The 20197-nt window shown below is 57.9% G+C and overlaps 9 protein-coding genes across 9 annotated transcripts; 5 read left to right on the forward strand and 4 right to left on the reverse strand.

The window, feature by feature from the left end:
• Nucleotides 1-462: 462 nt before the first annotated feature.
• Nucleotides 463-2454, reverse strand: F5144DRAFT_104857 (cytochrome P450). The gene is made up of 2 exons (XM_066782095.1): nucleotides 1228-2454; nucleotides 463-1166 (listed from the first exon to the last, which is right to left on the reverse strand). The coding sequence occupies exons 1-2, from the start codon at nucleotides 2285-2287 to the stop codon at nucleotides 583-585; spliced, it is 1644 nt and encodes a 547-aa protein (XP_066646168.1). The 5' UTR covers nucleotides 2288-2454; the 3' UTR covers nucleotides 463-582.
• An 850-nt stretch (nucleotides 2455-3304) lies between these two features.
• F5144DRAFT_590053 (uncharacterized protein) lies at nucleotides 3305-5428 on the forward strand (the record flags this gene model as incomplete). The annotated part of the gene is made up of 8 exons (XM_066790121.1): nucleotides 3305-3388; nucleotides 3466-3601; nucleotides 3732-3917; nucleotides 4115-4182; nucleotides 4238-4501; nucleotides 4567-4685; nucleotides 4950-5166; nucleotides 5405-5428. The coding sequence occupies 8 exons, from the start codon at nucleotides 3305-3307 to the stop codon at nucleotides 5426-5428; spliced, it is 1098 nt and encodes a 365-aa protein (XP_066646169.1).
• Nucleotides 5429-5749: 321 nt separating this feature from the next.
• Nucleotides 5750-6994, reverse strand: F5144DRAFT_526311 (glycosyl hydrolase family 61-domain-containing protein; the record flags this gene model as incomplete). The annotated part of the gene is made up of 2 exons (XM_066786828.1): nucleotides 5750-6229; nucleotides 6383-6994. 2 exons carry the CDS (start codon nucleotides 6992-6994, stop codon nucleotides 5960-5962), a joined length of 882 nt encoding a protein of 293 aa, XP_066646170.1. The 3' UTR covers nucleotides 5750-5959.
• A 158-nt stretch (nucleotides 6995-7152) lies between these two features.
• F5144DRAFT_104931 (uncharacterized protein) lies at nucleotides 7153-8399 on the reverse strand. Its single transcript, XM_066782098.1, has 2 exons — nucleotides 7579-8399; nucleotides 7153-7398 (listed from the first exon to the last, which is right to left on the reverse strand). Exons 1-2 carry the CDS (start codon nucleotides 8094-8096, stop codon nucleotides 7311-7313), a joined length of 606 nt encoding a protein of 201 aa, XP_066646171.1. The 5' UTR covers nucleotides 8097-8399; the 3' UTR covers nucleotides 7153-7310.
• On the forward strand, nucleotides 8400-9723 carry F5144DRAFT_104898 (uncharacterized protein). The gene has a single exon (XM_066782097.1). It carries the CDS (start codon nucleotides 8703-8705, stop codon nucleotides 9438-9440), a length of 738 nt encoding a protein of 245 aa, XP_066646172.1. The 5' UTR covers nucleotides 8400-8702; the 3' UTR covers nucleotides 9441-9723.
• On the forward strand, nucleotides 9594-12429 carry F5144DRAFT_104883 (YT521-B-like domain-containing protein). The gene is made up of 5 exons (XM_066782096.1): nucleotides 9594-9719; nucleotides 9771-11511; nucleotides 11662-11723; nucleotides 11852-11965; nucleotides 12030-12429. The coding sequence occupies exons 2-5, from the start codon at nucleotides 9798-9800 to the stop codon at nucleotides 12363-12365; spliced, it is 2226 nt and encodes a 741-aa protein (XP_066646173.1). The 5' UTR covers nucleotides 9594-9719; nucleotides 9771-9797; the 3' UTR covers nucleotides 12366-12429.
• Nucleotides 12430-12580: 151 nt separating this feature from the next.
• Nucleotides 12581-14001, forward strand: F5144DRAFT_626764 (uncharacterized protein; the record flags this gene model as incomplete). Its single annotated transcript, XM_066792275.1, has 2 exons — nucleotides 12581-13323; nucleotides 13391-14001. Exons 1-2 carry the CDS (start codon nucleotides 12984-12986, stop codon nucleotides 13999-14001), a joined length of 951 nt encoding a protein of 316 aa, XP_066646174.1. The 5' UTR covers nucleotides 12581-12983.
• F5144DRAFT_561109 (GPI mannosyltransferase 2) lies at nucleotides 13766-16254 on the reverse strand. Its single transcript, XM_066788237.1, has 3 exons — nucleotides 15735-16254; nucleotides 14732-15398; nucleotides 13766-14640 (listed from the first exon to the last, which is right to left on the reverse strand). Exons 1-3 carry the CDS (start codon nucleotides 16078-16080, stop codon nucleotides 14247-14249), a joined length of 1407 nt encoding a protein of 468 aa, XP_066646175.1. The 5' UTR covers nucleotides 16081-16254; the 3' UTR covers nucleotides 13766-14246.
• Nucleotides 16255-17959: 1705 nt separating this feature from the next.
• F5144DRAFT_544786 (uncharacterized protein) lies at nucleotides 17960-20167 on the forward strand (the record flags this gene model as incomplete). The annotated part of the gene is made up of 3 exons (XM_066787319.1): nucleotides 17960-19225; nucleotides 19261-19772; nucleotides 19903-20167. 3 exons carry the CDS (start codon nucleotides 17960-17962, stop codon nucleotides 20165-20167), a joined length of 2043 nt encoding a protein of 680 aa, XP_066646176.1.
• Nucleotides 20168-20197: the final 30 nt, after the last annotated feature.

The following is a 20197-nucleotide window of genomic DNA, read 5'->3' on the forward strand; positions in this document are numbered from 1 at the left end:
AAAAGCGCCGGTGATGCCAAGTCCCCAGGGGAGGCATTTTAAAGCGGGCGGTGCGATTGACAGGATTTCGGTGCTTGTCTCAGGCAGGAATTCAACAAAAGAACATGACAGATGGACTAATCAGTCAAAGGATCATCGTCTGCCAGGCTCTTTGAAGCCATGGTGATTTGATTCTGGTTGTGTTGTCGACTTGAGAACAAGGGGCTGGCGACCACGACGTGGGGATTGTGGGCAGGCTGGACTCGATGTCTCTGGTTTTCTTTTCTTTTTTTTTTCTGCCTTGGAGTTCTTTGTATCGATATGTGGGATTCGGCTCCGTATTAACCCCCCACCTGAACGCATGAGCCAACTGTTTATCCACTCTTCCTTCAAGCTGTTTTACTGAGGACCTCAGCGGGGTCGCCCTTTCTACTCTGTCTCGATTAATCCGTCAAACAGGAAGGAACCATTGTTGCTTTTAAATCTGCCACTCTATTCCGTTCCCCGGGACTTTCCCCACCGCATCCTCCTTTCCCATCTTCCTCCTCTTGGCCTTCCAAGCGAACACCAAAAAACAACCATGCCATTGTTACCCAACTCTCCCTAAGAACGTTCTCTCTCCTTGCTGGCCTGGTTCAATATCTCGGCGTGGTCAGTCCCGTGGGTGGTGCCGGCCTGTTGAACCACACGACGAACCCAATCACCACGCGGGCGCATTTCAGCCTTGAACGGCTTGGGTAAGGTCACGAAGCCCTCGGTGCAGTTCATGGGGTCGATCTTGGGCCGTTGACCCGTAGCCTCGTCGATGCCGGCCTCAACGTCAAACGCCCAGAGCATACGAGCCATTTGAATGAATAGCTGGTTACGTGCAATCATGCGACCCGTGCAGATGCGCCGTCCGAACCCAAAGCCAGTCTGAGGGAGATCCTTCAAAGCCGTCGTGTTCATGCCGCAAACGTCAATCGATGGTTCGGACTTGGTGCTGGCAGTGTCCTCGGCAAGCCACCGTTCGGGGACGAAGTCGTCAACCTCGGGGCCAAAGACTGACTCGTCACGCGTGATGGCAAAGGCATTGGCCAGCACGATCGAGTTGGCCGGGATGTGGTAGCCCATGTAATTGTCCTCGACCTTGGTGAAATGCGGCACGCCGCCGACTACGACGGGGCGCCAGCGCAGAGTTTCGCTCGCTGATGCTGTGTTAGCAAGGGAGAAACTCAAACGAAGAAAAAGGAGACAAGAGGAACTTACCGATAGCATCGATCAATGCCAGTTTCGGGCGATCCTCAAACGTTGGTAGCCGATCCTTCCCAACTACCTCGTCAAGAAGTGCCTGCGCTTTGCGAACCCATGTTGAGCCGCCGGAGGTGATCCAAGCGACAATGAACCAGTCCAGTGCCACAGTCGACGTGTCAAGGCCAGCGTCGGCGAGAATTCCGAGGTCGAAAGCGAGCTCCTCCTCAGACATGACCTGGGCCTCGGGCGATTTCTTCATGTGCTTACTGAAGTTCCAGCCCGGACTGGCTAGACCCTTGTTCAAGTTCCCAACATGTAGCTGGCGCTCGAGCTCATAAAGCTCATCTGCCTCCCTTTTCCACGGCGCGAGGAACCTAGGCAGGTGGTTCAACGTGGGGAAAGAGTCGACGAGGTAGGCGCCGACCTGGCCGGTCCTCGCAAACTCGCCCTGCACGCGCTTGCCGTCCAAGAGCTCTTGTTCGTACCCGGTCCGCAGGCGGAAACCGTAGTTGAGGGCGTAGATAAAGCTGGCCATGGCACGCTCGAAGTGGTGGTGGAAGTCCACGCCTTTGGCGCCCGTCTCCCCGTGCTCACCCACTACGTCAAACAGCAACTGCTGTGACTCCATGTCTTGTAGCGGCCGGTAGGAGCTCGCAGACCGCAGAGTTAGGAGCGGCGCCTCCATCCGTTGGTGTAGCCTGTACCGGTCGTCGTACTGGCGGAGCAGCATGTGCATACCCCTGGTGACTAGCTCACCCGCCATCACCATGCGCGGCCGGTCCGAGTACTTGGAGCTCCGTCGGTTGAGCAGATCATGCGCGGCCTGGTGCGTCGATAGGATGACCAACGGCTGGCCACCCATGCTGAGGTGCATCACGGGGCCATACTTCTTGCTCCAGTGGTAGAGGTGAAACCATTGGAGGCTCTTGGGCACCTGGTGCAAATTTCCGATGAGCGGCGCCGGCTTGGGCCCGGGAGGGAGAGGATGTGACGAGCGGCGTCCCAAGAAGAGGCGGGCGGTAACCAGGAGGATGACGGCACCGAGGATGAGCTTGACGTCTGGGATTAGGGACATGGCGCCAAGGTTAACGATCAAAAGAAAGAGCAACGATGCGAGTGCAGCACGAAATCGAGGAGGCGCCTGCACAGCATGAGGGCTGTTTCACCCTGTCGTGTTGTTGGTTGACCGGAAGTGGCGGGCCCCCTTGTCACCCTTAAATCCCTTCCATCCCTCAGGTTTTCTTCTTTAGGGAAATATTCCCCGCCTGACCCTCACCCTCTGACCTGTCCAAATCTGTAAAAAGCAGCATGAGGATCGACTGACGCCGCCCAGGGCCAAGAGTGAATGCTCGGATTCCGAGTTGGGGTGTCCGCTTTGTCTTGCTGGGTCGAGAGAAGCCGTTTTGCTAACTAACCCGAAACCAGCCTCAACCGTCCGGATGTGCTGCTAGTTTCATGCGGGCCGAGCATCGGCAAATGGACCCGACAAGGGCTAGAGACGGACTCATTTGTTCGGGGGAAACCCGAGTCCATGGTTGCCTCTCCACAGATCTCCAGCCATATTCCCGTGGCGGATACATATCCACTTGCCCCCCGGTTGCCGCTCATCCGCGCTTCCGACTCGGACTTCGGCAGGCCCCTGTCCTATCAAGCCCACAGCGCCCAGAGGCCTCGTGGACGAATGGGAGCACAAGAGAATCATATATTTTGTCCGGCTGGACATGCAATTGTTGCTTTTGTCGAGGGAACTGAACCGGGAAGACACATTGCCATCGTTCTTGCATATATGTTCGTAAGCAGACGTCTCGGTTTGGGAGGTGGGAGATATAAATTGGGGGTGGTGATCATCCTTCGGCGTTTCAATGGTCGGGACTGGGGTTTTCCTCTTGGCGGCTTCTTTCTTTTCCTGACTGGAACCTCGCACTCAGGGAGGAGTGGCAAGCATTATCTGTGGACATGAGGTTACTTCGTAGAGGAATGGAAGTTTCATGCAAATGCTAAATAAGCCCCAGAGTCGTGTTCCAATGGCGGACGTCTCGTCCCGTCACTCCCATGAGATGGAAGCACCCCCAAGTGTCCCAACTTCACAACTATGAGGTCAACAGTATGGGCAGCGGCAGTAGCCCTCACGGGCCTGGCTGCCCGTTGCTGGGCCCAGGAGATGCCAACATGCGCTGTACGTCCAGAAATCAACCCCCTGGTCTCGGTCTAGAATCAGAGGAGCTGCCTGGCACTGACACTGGCTCATGATAGAGCGACTGCCTGGTGAAATACCTACCGGATTCCAAGTGTGACCCAACGGACATGGACTGTGTATGTTCAAACCTGACGTTGATGGATAACGTCGGGACCTGCACGCTCGGGGCCTGTTCCCTGTTCGACGCGCTTGGTGAGTGGAGAACCCGTTGAACTAAGCTGTGGACTACGGCCTTGTTGAGCCTCACCACCACGCCATTTCTATGGGGGTTCATTCCTCTGTTCGTGCTCTTTCAGATGCTAACCTCTAACCCCAACAACAGCTGCCAAAAATGCAACAGCAACGCTCTGTAAGGAGCCTGTCCGCGACAGGAGTAATGTCGCCCCCATAGCAACTGCCGTCACTGGCAGCATGGCGCTCGCCTTCGTCCTCCTCCGGGTCTACGAGTCTGGGTTTCGGAAGAAGGAGTTCCATTGGGCCGATGTTTGGGCGATACTAGCAATGGTGAGTGGCACTGGTTTACATGGGTGCTGTCGTTGCCAAGGGGTGCGAGGAAAGGTCCCCAGCTCACATCTTTGGCTGTCAAGGTTTCCTCGATTCCTATGGATGTAGGTGAATTCTACAGTAAGTGGATTTACTTGTTTGTCAAGTTGTTTCCTACATTCTACCCCATGCCAATGATTCTCGGCTGACGCATGAACCCAGTGAAGGCCCATGGGATGGGTAAAAACATCTGGACCCTTCCGCCAGACGAGATTACCGAGGTTGTCAAGGTTAGTCTGAGTTTATGAGCGAACATACCCGCCGATACTAACCTCGCCTATCTAGTACACATGGGTTACCCAGGTATCATACATCCCTGCCATCATTTTAACCAAGGTCACGGTCTTGTGTTTCTTTTTGCGTGTATTCCCTTCGCCAGGGTTTCAGATGGCCTGCTGGGGTACAATCGTCCACTGCGTCCTGTTCATGGTATCAACAACAATTGCGGCAATTTTCGCATGTGTCCCGGTCGAATCCGCCTGGGTCGCCTGGACTGGGACGGCGGAGGGTGTATGCTTTGATAACAACGCCTTCTGGTGGGCTCATTCGGTAAGGAGTGCTTTCAAAAAACGCCACCTAATCCTAATTCCGGGAACGTTACTAAACTTCTCAAGGCTATCAATATCGCCACAGATGTCTGGATTCTGGCATTGCCAATCCCCCAGCTGCTGAGCCTCCAACTTGGGACAAGGAAGAAGGTCTACCTGATTATGATGTTCAGCGTTGGTCTTGTGTAAGTCCATGTCTGAATCTACCAAACTAAGGTTTTCAAACCCAGACACTAACAACAACGGCGAAACAGCATCACCATCATCAGCATCGTACGCTTCTCCGGTCTCGTCACATATTCCACCTCGACCAACCCCACATGTAAGCCCCCCTCCCCACCACCACCACCACCACCACCAAACCCCATCCTCAACCACGAACGACCAAGCCTAACCCTCCCCCCCCACCACACCACAATAGTCAACAACGTCAACGTCGCCACCTACAGCGTCATCGAATGCAACATCTCCATCATGTGCTGCTGCATGCCCGCCACGCTCTCCTTCCTGCGGCACATACTGCCCACCGTCTTCGGCAGCACCAACCGCTCCTCCAAGCACAACAACTACAACAACAACGGCGGCGGCGGGGAGGACGGCAGCTACAAGATCGGCGGCACGGGCGGCACGGGCGGCGGCCGCTCGGGGCCCTTCCCCGGCTCCAATGTGATTCAGAAGAGCGTTACCCATACGGTTTCGTATTTTCCGCGTTCGGGGGACGGTGACTCGGATGATGTGGAGTTGATGGATGTGGGGAAGGATAAGAGGGGGGGGGAGGCGGAGGGGGGGTATGGGAATCGGTGGTGAGTTTGGGGGGAAAGGGAAGGGGGGGGTTGCTTCCGTCTTGCCCTCGGGTGGTTGCTTTTTTTGGCTTCACATGGCCCTGTATATTGTATTGGCCCAGTGTAGAGGCGAGGGCTTAAAATAATATAATAAACAAAACAGTAAAATTTCATGGTTAATGAGTCAAGGCGGACTTGGATGTTTTCGAGACTGCGGTTCCATCACTCTAGATTTATACACTGTCATGCAACATCCTTAAAAGAGATGACACAGGTTGGGACGAGAAAGATGGCCGCGGTGAAGAACGGGGGGAAGTTCAAGTTCAAGTTCGTTAATAGATACGCGTACTTGGTGTTGAATGCACATCACTCTTATCAGATATTAGGAACCAGACAATTTGTTCTCGCAGACCTCACGGCCGCATCAACTTGTATCAATTGATCACCGAACCACCTCCTGTCTCCCACCCGGGAGAAATATCATACACAAAAAACAGAGCAAAGCCATATATACAACAACGAAGTGAATACACACCAGCCGTCAACGTTGGGGCGACAAAAACAACCGCCAAGCTATCAACAAGCTGAAAGAAGCCGGGGGAAAAGCCCGGTCTTCCAAAGGTGAATCGCGCTGGGCGAAACGAGGCGAAGCAAAGGATGTCAACCGGCGCGCTAGCTTAGTTCTTGGCGCGGACATCCCGGGCGTGGCGGCGCTTCTTCAGGCCAGGGCAGCGAGTCGGGCGCGGGGCGTTGCCGCTGGCCGAGGTGGTGGTGGAAGGGGTGGGCTCAGGAGTGGGCTCGGGGGTGGAGGGGACCTCGGTGGTGCCAGCATCAGAGCCAGCGGTGGTGGTGGAGGCAGCAGGCGGGGCGGTGGCAGAGCCGGCGGGGGGAGCAGTGGCAGAGCCGGTGATGGCCGAGGCGGAGCCAGTGATGGCAGAGGAGGATTGCTCAATGGGCGAGGCGCCGGCGATCAGGGCGGGGCCGGGGATCTCGTACTGGACGGGCGAGGTGTAGATGTTAGCCAGGATGCCGGGCTCGTCGGCGGTGTACAGCTTGGTGCCGACAACGCCCGAGGGCTTGTCGGAGCCGGAGCCAGTGACCTGCAGGTTGAAGCACTGCGGGTAGTTCTGGGCGCCGTTGGCCTGGCCGCCGCTGTGCAGGGCGATGATCTCGTGGCGGAGGACGTAGTTGCCGGGGGCAATGCCCTCAGGGATCTTGACCATCCAGGAGTTGTTGTTGGCAATCAGCTGATCGGAAGCCCAGAAACCAGGGGCGTTGGTGCCGTCAATCAGGCCAGCCTCGGCGACCTTGAAGAACTCAAGGCTGGTCTTGTCGACGGTCTCGCAGCCGGCGTCACCGCAGCTGGCGAGGTAGTCGATGACGGGGCCGTGGTGGGACTCGGGCCAGGTGTCCCACTGGATGAAGATGGAGTCGCCGGCGGCAACAACGGCATGGCCACCAGCGTTGGTAGCGGACTTGTGGCAGATGATATCGCCGTTGCCGAAGGCATCGGGGGCAACGAAGCCGTTGTCCGAGTTGCCCGCGGTCCAGCCAACAACCGTGGGCGGGTTGGGGTTGTAGGGGAAGCTGGTGGGGTCGAAGCCCTCGTACGAGACGCCGTTGATGACAATGTTGGTGACATGGCCGTGGGCGGCAACGGACACCGCACCCGCAAGGGCGGAAAGGAGAGTCTTGGAGGTGTAAGAAGGCATCTTCGAAGCTGGTTCGTTGGTGATGGGGAAGCAAGTGGTGAGGAGTCGAAATCTCAGTGGTACCGTCTAGCGGAAAGAATGAATCGAGTCGTCAAGGACAGGAAATGAAGTTGAATCTTCAATCAATGAAGTGAATGTATGGAAACAAGAATGAATGGAATGACTTTGCTCAAAGGTCGCTTGCGCCTGGTGAGAGAAGAGTCCAGTCTATCAAAGGGCTTGAACCGCTTCTTATATCTCATGAGGGTTCCGAGGGAAGCGTACCCTCGTGGACCCCCCTGAACGGCGCTTCTGCCCACTTGGGCGCCAAAGCCCGTCATCCACCGTCATCCAACGGCGGGCGAGGAAGAACGTGCGCTGGCGGTGATGAAGATAGGGAACCTTGGCCGGCCGGGGAGGAGTCGCTGCGTTTCAGTAAAATTAGCGACGCAGCCGAGGTGGACCAGGCACTCGGTTCTTGGAGCGCGGGGGTCATGATAATGCTGGATAGAGGGAGAGGTCCAGGGCGCACAAGCTACCGACATTGCGCATGGAGAAGCAAGTATTGCGTGGTGGTGGCAGCGTCAAGGGAGGGGGGGACAAACGGATTCACACCCTGGGGCACCATCCCGGTCGATCTCAAGGTTGAGGAGGAGCCCGAGTAACCGTTGAGGCTGGCCGAAGGGGCCGAGAATAAACAGAAACCAGGGATCACGATGGCGATATGCTGAAGAACCAGGGAGAAGATGGGACGCCAAGGTGACCTCATGGTGGCCACTGCGTGGTCCGAGGGATGCGAGCCAAGGGTGCCATGGCCAAGGCATGAGCTGACCAGAGGTAGAACGCTGGCACAGACCCGTTGTTCAGCACAGGTGTGGCATCCCATGTGCAGAAAGCATGAAACATGGTGAGGTTGGTGATGGGTCGAAAGCGGGGATCCTTGTGGTGGTGCGGCTGCGTTGACTGCGGGATGGCGGATCCTCAGGGGTTGTGCAGGCACTGCAGGGGGAGATAGGGGGAGCTTATGCAGGAACAGAGACTCGCTTGTGTCGTGCAAGCTCCACTGAGCGCCCCCCAAATCTTCCCGCCAGGCGCTTGCATCTTTGACCCACCCACGCCACATTCCGGAAGCGCCTTCATTGCATGGCAACAGGGATTTTGTTGGTGTTCTCGTCGTTCTGATCAGGGCCAGCCACGAGGTGTCTCAGCCTTGGCCGAACACCCGAGAACCTCGAGGACGAAATGGACGAATTGGATCTGGGTAGAAGTCCGGGAGAGCGGGCCGGCCAGTTCCACCAGCATGACCTGAGACAGCAAATTCGGTGGAAGTTGAAACTGTGCGGTTAATAAACCTGCAGTATCTCTGACCAGGTACTCGGGTTCGGTCTAAAGGGCGCCGAGTCGATGGTTTTGTTCGTGGGCGGCCGGGTTAGAACTGCCTCGAGTCTTGGTGTCTTGGTGGCGCCGTAATCAATCTGGGTGAAACATCGAAGCGCGCGGCCACTTACCCGCGTGCTGTTTGCCGCTTCCCACCCCGACGGGCCAAAGCCCAGATCGAGTGTTGTGTGTTTCGCTACCGGGTTTGCAGCACCCTAGACAATGCCGCCCAAGATGAATTCCGATGCGGCTCGCTGCAGAGTTGCAGCCCCAAGCGGCAATGCTTGAGAGGCTCCACGCATAAGAGCATCATTAATTTATTCAGGCGCTCAGCCCACAAGGTTCATGCTAAATGAAGATGGCGATGACGGTGGAAAAGGCATGGACAAAAGTTTGGGCCGTTGAAATGACTTGGACCACTGGAGTAAAGCAGACAGATTCCATACTTCGAACACAGTACGTACAAAGTGCAGACAGCTCAGGTTTGTTGTTTGAAGCGTGCCAGAGCTTCAGGGCTGGGGTGACTGGTGCAAGGGATCCACCTGAGGATGAGCGGGAGCTGCTGGGGTTCATTGAGGTCTTCTTGGATGACCAATCAGCGCCAGCTCCACATCTGAAAATCCAACTTCATCGCGACTTCCCGCGTGTTTTTGGTGTGGTGTTTAACGTGTCGAATCGTCACTGCCGTCTTCGTTGGGGCCAGGTGACAACTTCGGATGAAGCAGTTTGGGTTCTCCACTTTGAGAGCACAACGCCTGTATCTTCCAGGCCATCTTCACTGGTAACCCTCCGCCAGGGTTTGGCGCGACGAGACTCTGAATCGTTGCGCCTTGTGTGGTCTTGCTGGGAAATGATCTGTTGCCCATATTTTACAGTAAGAACTGTGCGACAAAGAGGTAAAGGGCCAAAATATCCTTACGATGAACTGATTCGCGCACTTGCAACAAAAAGGTGCCTCATCTCTGGGATACATGGAAGGAAGGGCTCACACTCGTTTGCAGTGTCCCAAATCGCTGAACATAAACTTCTCAACCGAAAAGCGATTTGCCAGAAAACCACAAGAATCTTATCCCAAGTATCCGACTTATAGATAGAGGGCGAGAGCCTCATTCGGCGGAGTTTTTATTCTAAGAACGGCAACGGGAAAAAGAAAAGAACAAAACAATAAAGCAACGACAGCGACAGCGGTAAACAGCAGCAGCAACAGGAACAAAAAACAAGAAAAGAAACAAAGAACACAAGCCTATATTGGAATACGTTGGATACCGGCTTATGCATTTTATCCGCGGCACCCATGCGAACTCGAAATATCCCTCCTCCATCCGCACCCACGAACTCAGGGTCTTCCTGAAGCATCAGCGTCATTGAAGCATGTTTTCCCTGCTTGTTACCGAGGACTGAGCCACTAACTTGGCTGCAGTCGCTTATTCTGGTTGATGCGCTCACCATGTCGGGAACTCCCCCGATCGGGCTAGATGCTCGCGCCGCCGAGCTCAAGGAGAAACTTCTTAAAAGCCGCGGCCAGTCCCGTCCGAAAACCGCACAGCTCAAGGCCGATAACGTCAACACAAGTCCAGATGCGACGACCGGTACCGTACCCAGGGCTCCGTCTTCAAGCCCACCCGTGTCAGGAGAGACGAAGAGTGCGGACATCATCCCTCCGGAAACCTCCAAGCCGCCCACACCGCATTCATTTCAGGCGGATGAAGATGATATCGCGGCTCTTATTTCCTCGATTTCGGGAGCTGCCTCAAGGGCGCCGGAGGCGAGCAGCAGTACTCTGAACGATAGTTTGCAGCGGGAAAAGATGGATACGGTGGAAGTCGCCACAACGCCGACGGCGCCTGCTTCTGGAAACGATGCTCTGCCCTCGAAACCTGCTCCCAAGATCTCTATTCCACGACCGGGGGCCGTGGAACCCCAAAGCAAACAGTCAACCCAACAAGTAACTCGCCCGCCGACGGTATCGTCAACAAACCAGTCCACCCCAATATCTTTCCAGAAGCAATCCAAACAACCCGACCGGGGGGCCACAGTTCCCACCAAAAGCCCCGTTGAGAAAGGCGAAAGCACTGGAAAGAAAGTTGGCTCGTGGGTACCGCTGGAACCTCTGGCACTGAAGGAACCAGCCCTAGAAACCCCGCGCAAGGCGGCCGACCGCGATGACACCAAGAACGGCAATAGTTTGAAAGAAACGACGGCGCTCGATCGAGACACCTCCAAGCTACCTAAAACCGCTAGGCCCAACAGCCATCAAGAAGCGAGCCGCGAACGGACCAACCCAACCTCGTCGAGTTCATTAACCCGTGATCAGGCTAACAGCAGGAAGAACTCAGAACTAATGGGCCCCAAACCTGTACTCTCGGGGCAGAACCTACAGATAACACCTACCAAAGATACTGGGGCAACTCGGGCCGCCGCCAACAACAAGCACACTGCTCGCTCTGAAGCAGCCTTGTCTGACGATGTCTTTGCCCGCCTACTGAATCAGGTCCCCGATCTTAAAGACTTCCTTGAAATGAGTGATTACTATGACATCGAGGCTCGGACTAGAAAGCTCACCCGGTTTCGAAGGTTAAAAGCGCTCGCGGCCGAGAAACTAAAGCTCGAGGAGGAGGAGCGGAAACTCATGCAGGAAGAGGAGCTGGATGTGGGACTACCACGGTCGGCAGCCGCACTGTTCGCAAGCGCGGCATCCAGCGCGGCCCCTAGCGCAACCCCGGATTTGGAGACTGCCAGCTTACCAACTCCGGTCACCCCAGTGCCTACTAGCATGGGCACTCGTGAGATTAGAGAGTCGGCGCCTGCTAGCGGCACCAAGCGAGCGCGCGAAGAAGATCCCCCCCAAGACCGCCAAGAGAAGGCACCGCGGCTCGAAGAACCCCTGCCGCCCCGCGTAAAGGAGAGGGATGATAGGTCCCGCTATGACGACAGGCACAGAGAAGACGACCGGCGAGATGAGCGCGACCACCGCCGCGACTCGTGGTCTCGGCAGGACGACCACTCCTTTCGGAGCTCGCCTCCCCGGCGCCGACATCGAGACGAGGACGACTACGATGGCCGTTACCGATCTGACGGTTACAGGGGCGATGACGGTCACCATCGTGATTCGGAGAGCCGTTCAAAATACCCGATCCATGTTGATCTAGGCTCCAAAGGCGGTTAGTTTCTCGTTTTACTGCTACTTCTTAAGGTCCCGTTGAGTTTTGGGTTTTGGCTGTTGCGCCTTGGAACGGCATTAAGCTTGGTGTTTCACTAGGTTTATCGACGGTCCTTGCCATGAGCCAACAGCTAATTGAATCATGGACTAGACTCGCGTTTCTTCATCGTCAAATCGTTCAACCACGACAATGTGAGGCTATGTATGGAAGAGGTACGTGTGCACGTGGTGTCCCCCCGTCGCCATCCCGTCCACTGGCCCCGTTCTCTCCCGTATTCAGGGGCGAGGAATGGAAAATAGCTTCAGCTGGACCACGTTCCTAATTACTGACCACGGCGCAGAATCTCTGGACGACACAACCCCAAAACGAAGAAATTCTCTCCGAAGCTTTCGCCAAGTGCAAGAACGTCATTTTGTTCTTCTCTATCAACGGGAGCAAAGCGTTCCAGGGCTATGTCAGCCCTCCCATGCCCCCCTCTGCCCATGCCCCCTCACTAACATTCACTCCCCTGGATCCAGGCGCGCATGACATCCGCCCCATCCCCGGACAACCCCCGCCCCTCCTTCGTCAAGGCCCTCCACTGGGACACGCGCGCCCCCTTCGGGGTGCAGTGGCTCAGCAAGATGTCGGTCCACTTCTTCCGCATTGGCCACCTTAAGAATGCCTATAACGAGTACCAGCCCGTCCTGGTCGGCAAGGACGGGCAAGAGATCGATGGGGAGTGCGGGCCTCGGCTGCTGAAGGAGATGGAGGACATTGCGGCGGCGATGATTTCTGGTCGGGGGGACGATGGTGATGGTGGGCAGTCGTGGGGGAGATATGGTGAGAGGAGAGGGGGAGGGGAGAGGTGGTAGGGCGGTTGTGTTGCATGCTGTGACGTGGAACATTGTTGTTATGCATGGCGTGGAGCATGTCTGGCGATAGCAGTGATGCATTGTTTTGAACATGGGCTTAAAAGGGTTCAATAGATACTTGCCACACCCTATCCGCGCATCACAAGCCGAGGGCGGCAGTTTGGTCGGGTTGCGCGACGTATAAAGTCTGCTGTGAAACGATGTTGGATAATAATGGTTCCCAATGAATGCAATGGCCATAGTGGTCTTCCCGATGAGCCCTGCATCGGAGGACACCCACTCACAACGCAGCGACGATGGCCCAAATCCATATCGCAGCAGCAACTTGTGCCGGTAGTCTGTTCCTGCTGCCCCCGAAACGCTCAAGGAGGGAGTAACCGTGGCCCCTTTCCTACGGAAATGAAGGTGCTACCGCTCCCTCCCCCATCCGCCTGGGTTCACCAAGGTACAACACAAAAGTCCTCGTGTTGAACCTCGACACCAACACCCCAAATAGACCCTCCCCGACAGCCATACCTGCCACTCAATCCCAGGCATCGCCCATTTCACCACACCCATTTCCAACCCCCCAGTTCAACCAGAACCAGACCCATAACTATACCCAGAACCACCATCAACATGTCGTGGTGGATCGAATCCAACCCGCGCGACTTCACGCTCGGCGCCGCCCCCATCGAGCTCTCCAACGGCGACCCAGAGAGCAACAGCAGCACGCGACCCCTCCGACCGGTCCTCACCACCATCGTGGCCCTTGAGGACCCCGACCAGTCATCGATGGAACTGCCCGAGCGCGGCACACCCTCGGCCACGGCTACCAGCCAAGCCTACCGCGGCTACGACGCGCGCATCCAGGTCCCCACCACCCGCCTGACCCGCCACCAACTAGCCTACCTCTTCCTCCACCAGGCCCTGCCCTCAATGTTCATCGCAGGCCTCCTCAACCTCCTCGTCGGCTACGGTAACCCACCCCCATCCCACACCCCCCACCACCACCCAAACTAACCCCCTCCCCCCCCCTCTCACAGGCATATACGCCACCCCGCGCCTACCCCCCGGCCCGCCCCCCAGCGGCTCCATCCCGCCCTTCCTCTTCCACCCGCCCCTCTCGCTGCTCACCGACGCGGCCTTCACCACAATCATCCAATGCGTAATCACGTGGCTCTGCCTGGTGGTGCTCGTCAACGGGGCGCTCTCGCGGGGCCTCGTCGCGCCGCACGCGCCCCGCTGGGTAAGGGAGCCGCGGTGGGGTGGGATGCGGTGGTTCTGCATGCTGGATCATTATAATCGGGTGAGGGGGAGTTCGTGGTCGTCGGGGCGGTGGTGTGCTGCTGCTGCTTGTCGGGGGTCGGGGAAGGGAGGGAGGGTGGGGAGGTGGGTTGGTTTTTGGTTGGGGGCGGTGGGGAGGGGGTTGTTGGTGGCGGTGGGGGCGTTTGCGGTGATGGTTGGGCCGATGATTGGGATTTGTGCGGCGGTGGGGACGCGGTATGAGGGGGATTGGGTATTTTTGGGCAGGTGGGATGGGGTGGTGTTTAAGGCGGTTTATGGGGGGGTGTTGGGTTTGGTGCTGTCGCCGGCGCTGGCGTGGATGTGGATGTTGAGGGCGGGGTGGATTGTGAATAGGCATGCGGTGGTTTAGCTGTGGCTCAGGTGTGGTTTAGGTGTGGTTCAGGTGTGGTTGAGGTGTGGTTGAGGTGGGTGGTTAGGTGGGTGAGTGGTTGTGATGGTACGGGGTTGTTAGTTTAAATCAGGTTTTCTTGTTCTTTTCTTCCCTCTCGAGTAGCGCACTGCTTGCTCTACTCGGACAGCGACGCGACCAGAGCCATGCATGGGTTGAATCCGGGATTAGATTAAAATTAATGGTAATATGACAAACACTTCTCTCTATGCTGGCGGAAGAAACGACGCAAACAGCGCACCTTGGATGGACGCGTACATCACCATGAACATGACGATGCGGCTGCCGGTTTTGTCACCCCGGACGAGGCGCCCCGCGAGCCACCAGTGCCACAGCGGGTACCCGGAGGAGATCCTGGTGATGATCTGCACGTGGTAGGTCGTCGCCGCGAGCACGGCCAGCAGCACTTGGGCGGCGGCGGTGGACTGGACCAGGGCCAACAATCGCCCCGACTCCCCGTCGACGGCCTTGGCGCCGCCGGGAAGATGCCGACCGCGAAGCGAATCCACCCCGGACTTGACCAGAATCACAAGCATCGGAGTGGCGAGCAGGAACAGCGGCAGGTTGGGCAGCGTCCAGTAGCGGAGGAAACCAACGTTCCTAATCCCGTCCAGTCAGTCAGTCAGCTGATTTGTCGTCGCTCACGGGATTTTACGGAACGTAAGACGAGAAAACGGTCGGTCAGCCTTACCAATAGTGTTGCTGCACAAAAGTGAAAATGCTCGGCAGATATCCCTGGCACCATGGCCTGGGCAGCAGCAGGTTCTCCTCCCCGCCGGATGCGCCGGAGGGGATGCAGTACCGCAGATACGCCGCGGCCTGCGGCCCCAGCGAGCCCGCCGCCACCGCCGCTCCACCCACGCCAAGCGCTGCCAGCCGACGCAGCGTGTCGATGGCGGTGGGCCGGCGGACGAACGCCGGCAGGTGCCGAAGCACCTCCCAGGCGAAGGGGGCACCGTTGAGGAGGCCGTTGCTGCGGAAGGCGGTGGCGGCGCCGAAGAGCACGCCGGCTGAGATGGTGTAGAGGTCGCGGCGGGTCGGGCTGTCACTGCTATTGTTGTTGCCCTCGGCGCGGCAGCCGAGGGCGAAGAGCAGGTAGCCCGAGAAGGCGAGCAGGGCGAAGGAGCTCTCGGAGTAAGGGGCTGAGAGGAATAGGCCGGCCGGGGAGATGACGTGCAGAAGCGCAGCGACTAAAGATAGTGTCTGGTCGCGCCAGACCACCTGGCCGAGGCGGTAGAGCACCAGGGCCGAGAGCAGGTGGGCCGTGTTGGCGACGAGAATGCCGGCCAGGGCTTCGGCGACGAGGGCTCCTCCTCCTTCGGGCACGGGTGCGTCGATGATGCCGACATACTCCAGTCCTAGTGGCGATCAGCAACTACCTTAAGGACGGACGAGCTAGCACCGGAAAGCCCGGACATAGATTCCCCAATGGGCAAAGAGAGAAAAAGGCGCGTGATGAGACAAGCAGCCAGACAAGCAGCCAGACAAGCAGCCAGACAAGCAGCCAGACAAGCAGCCAGACAAGCAGCCAGACAAGCAGCCAGACAAGCAGCCAGACAAGCAGCCAGACAAGCAGCCAGACAAGCAGCCAGACAAGCAGCCAGACAAGCAGCCAGACAAGCAGCCAGACAAGCAGCCAGACCTGCCGTCATTGCTCATGACCGACCGGCTGACTGATTGATGGGGTAACCCACCTCGAAGCAGCGTCCTCACTACAAAAGGCAGCCCAGCTCCAAACGCCCACTCTTGTTCAAAGAGGTAGCCCCTGCGCGCGGCACTGACATAATAGATGGCATCCCAGCTGGTTAGGCGGGCGATTAGCGTGGTTCCCAGACCGGCCGGTCGGGTGGCCGCGTCGCCATTTGCCGGGCCCTGAAGCAACAGCCCCCCAGAGGTGTCATAGGCATCGCCCACGAGGGTGCTGCCGAGGACAATGGCAAAAAGGAAGAGCTTCCAGGCCGCAAAGGAGGTGACAAGTGTGCGGTAGGGGTGGGCATGAATTTGGGTGTGGTTGTGGGAAGGTTGGTGTTTTGGAGCCATCGTGTGTGGCGAGTCAGTCCTGTTCGGGTTGCTTGTTGGATTTAGAGTTTAGAGTTAGTTCATCTGATGTTGGATCAACGCATTGTAAACTTCGGGTCGGATGATTGGCCGATGATGCTAAAATTGAATCCGAGGCATGTGTTTTGTTTGCTGTGCCTGATGGCAATGTTTCATGCCAGGTGTTGGTTGGATTTGGCGGTTTGAGCTTGGCGGATGCGACCCCTGCTCGCCTGTGGCCCCCACTGGTGACGCTTTTTGGGCTGTTTCTTGGGCTGCGAGGCTGCTTCACTGGTCGCGGCAATATCGATATGTGGCGATTCCGATTGCCGGTTTCATGACGCACAACTGTGGGAAAGCGGCACGCGATGCAACCTACATGCTGTCTATTGCCGACCTCCGTGCAGACAGCTCTCAGCCTCCAGGTCGTAGCGATTAACGCGAGATGGGTACCTCTTGGTCATAAGTGAAGCCCTCAACCCTGTCGCACACAAATCGGGCATTGGCTCCATGGCAAAGCGACCCTGTTAATAACCTTACGTGAATATAGTGTAGATCTTTTTTTCTACCCAGTATGAGCGGCCACGGTTCACGACCGTCGGGATTCGACCGCTTTGTCGACCCGATCTGCTGGCGGCGGGATGGCACGGAGCGGTCGTTCGACAACCCCGACTGCTGACCCAGCGAATAGCCTGGCATTTTAGAACAAGCTGGAAATCTGGAGCCCTCCGAGACTGCCGGAGTGGGTGATCGGAGCGCGCGGTTGCCGAAACCAGTCATCTCTCTCTCGACTCTCAGGTAAGCTCTTTGTGTGGCTGTTGCCTTGCACGGTGAAAATGTGAAGAAGGGAAAAGGGTACCCAACAGTCTGCCTGGGTTGCAAACGTTCCTGCTCTCGGTTGGCCGGGTCTGCCCCGTTCTTCGACCGCCGCAGCTCGGGAAAGTACCGGGTGCCCATTTAGCTGGTCCACCACCATTCAGGACCACCGGAGGATCCAATACCAAAGGGGTTCGATGAAGGATGCCATCTCCTAACGACCCGATCTTGTGTAGCCCAGGAGACGGTCATTTCTCCAACTCATCCTGATGTCGGGATTGGGGAGAGAGATGAGAGATGGTGGGAAGGTGGAACCAATGAGATGGGCCGAGGGCTGCCCGCCTGATTTTGACGAGCTCGACGCGATGTCACAGCGCTCCTCCCAGCTTTCAGGGTCTCGACCCACTGATCCCCACCATGCACTCGGAGTTCATAAACCAACCGTCCCCGCGCCGACCCAGTTAGGACTGGCGTCAGGGTCAGGTAATCATACGTAAAGTACCGATTATTCCTTTCCGGAACACCACCCTTCCCCCCCTAACCGCTCGGTTCAACAAAAGTACCACTCCAAGGCGACAATTTCTTTGTTTCTCGACACTCTTTACCTTCGAGGTGATCACATACGTCACAAGTTCCCGAAACTTGCCCTTCCGACGGGCCGAAAAGTTACCAATTCAACCACGCCAGGGCCGCATTGGATTTGAGAGAGTCTGCCCACCCATTGGCGCCGGATCGAGACCGACCGCCCTTGCAGCTGCGACCCCTCAACTCTCGATTTATAATTCCATGGCGGTTTCTGGAGTAGCCAGGTATTGCAATTGCGACACTGCTTTCTCACATTGCCATTGAGTTCTGTAATACAGTTACAGACGGTGCTTCAAGGAGGCAGTTACACAAACTTGGAGCTTCACCAGGCTCACGCGACCTATCCACTGGTCGAGGATTCCCGGTTGTCCCCCAGCGAGGCAGGTCCTTTGCAGCTCAACACCCGTCTCCGGCCATAACTTGTCTTTATTTTGTTTCCTCTGCTTCTTTGCACGGCTTAGGCGCATAGTATCCTAATACCATGTTCCTGCACTCGGGAGCCAGCCTCCACGGCCACGAATACTCGAATCGCCCTTCTTCTAATGTCCAATCCCCCGCCCACCTCCGAGGGCCGTTACTGCGCTCTACCTTCCCGCCACCTAAGCAGCGCACGCGAGCTTCCACGGACGGTGCGCCAGCGCCAGCTCTTCGGCAACGGCCAGCCTCAGATTACATCCCCCGCTCGCCCTCGCCCGTCGTCCGCTTCCAAGACCCGCAGGACGACCCGCCACCGACGCCCTCGACTCATGACGATTCGGTTTCCGAGTCCGAACTTAGCGATGTGACCCATTCGATCGACGGCACTCTGTTTGCCCGCACTGCGCGCCACCGCCGGCCGCGCCGAGCCCGGCGCAAGAGCACTACGTACTACCTGGGATACCCTACGCCAAGGATCATTGGGAAGACGAAAGTGGTGCAAAAGCTCTTCCTACCCAGGCTGCTTTTGCAACTGCAGAAAGTGTCCCCGGAGGGCAGGTCGAAACCGGTGCTGGAGGTGTTCCCAGCTTCGCGAATCGCGGGACCTGTCGTGGCACCCCGGTTAGCTAAGCGATTTCCCGGCATCTTTGGTGTCAAGCGCCATCTTGGATATGACGACATTGTGCTGGTGCGGAGGGATGACGGCGACGTAGGTTCCGACAGTATGGAGGGCGAGAACGAGGAGAATCTGGAGGGGAGGAATCTGCTGGCAGTCTACAGCCCACTGCGGCACTCGGAGGAGGCCGAGATCGTTTTGGACGACGGTTCCGTCTGGGTGGCCAGGCCTCTTCCCAACGGGTCTTTCGACTTTGTCCATACCGATGCCGATGGCAAGACCACGACTGCGCGGTGGGCGCGCAGGCACACAGCTGCTGTCTCGCCCACCACTGACACATCCGGTTCATCAGCCGCGGCACAGACGCGATACACGTTTAGCATCATCAACCCTCTAACGCGGCGCCATCCGGTCATGGCGACACTTACCCCCTCGACTCTTGATGTCCAAGACACGTATATCTCCGTCTCTCCCTCCCACGCCCGACACCCACCCATCACCCGTGTCGGCCGCTCCCAGTCTGTGACGACCCCTCCATCGTTCGTCCGGGCGCCTTACTCGCCGTCCAAACTCTCCTCGTCGGCTTCCACCAGCGATGGCGAGAACGACTCAGGGGTCTACATCCCGTCGTCGCCCGACCGCGAGTCGTCGCAACGCACCATCCACCAAATAGACGACGCCACCAAAACCCTCATCTCGGTCACCGCCCTCTGGGTATGCCTCCGACCAAGCTGGTCCCAGAACCACAGCTCTTCCTCCTCCGCCGCACTCGCCAACCCCGACCCCGCAACCTCGCCGTCCCCAGCACCCTCAACCTCCCACCGCAGCCGCGGCAGACGAAACACCTGGACCACCCGCTCCTCGACCTCCGACGCCCCCCGCCCCGCCGACCTCCCCCCAACCTCGAACGACTCACTCTGCGCCGCCGCATGCAAAAGCATCTTACACAACAACAACCACAACAAACGCTACTCCATGCCCGACACCGGCAGCAGCAGCACCCACCCCCACAAACCCACCACCGCCAACTCGCCAACCCCCACCCCGCCGCTATCGGCCTGTGTCTCGCGCAACCCCAGCCCAGCCCCGACCCCGACCCGGACGCCCACGCCGTCGATCGCCGGTGGGGGCGAGGCGCCACAAACGCGCCCGAGACGCGCTACGAGTACGGGGGCCGCTTACATGCAGCGCCGGTTGATGGTCTCGGCGGCGGGTGGGCCGTCGTCGGTTGGGGCGGCGGCTGGGTCGCCGAAAAAGGGGGGTGAGCGGGAGCGGGGTGGGGATGGGGGTGAGATGCCGGTGGTGAGGGCGACGGATGGGGAGGCGGGAGGGAGGGGGGTGGATGGTGCGCCTGCGGTGTCTGCTGCTGCTGCTGCTGCTGCTGCTGTTAGGGTGGTGGAACCTGTTGATGCTGTTGCTGCTGCTGCTGCTGCGAGGGGGCGGGGGGTGATAGAGGAGGAGATGGCGACTGGTGCGGAGAAGGGGGATGACAATCGGTCTCGGTCTGCTGTTAGTGCGGGTGTGGCTGGGAAGGGGGTGGATGTGTCCCTTGGTGCTGGTGGTGGTAACGGGAGGAGAAAGGGCCTGCGCTCGAGACTGGCGCGGTGGTGTCAGAGATTTGGGTCTTCGTCGTCGTCCTCGGCAGCGGGCCGCTAGGAGCGGCGGGCAGGGGGCGGGTGGCTTTGC

Source organism: Chaetomium tenue (assembly GCF_020726465.1).
Source record: "Chaetomium tenue strain MPI-SDFR-AT-0079 chromosome Unknown F5144scaffold_2, whole genome shotgun sequence".
Classification (NCBI taxonomy): Eukaryota; Fungi; Ascomycota; class Sordariomycetes; order Sordariales; family Chaetomiaceae; genus Chaetomium; species Chaetomium tenue.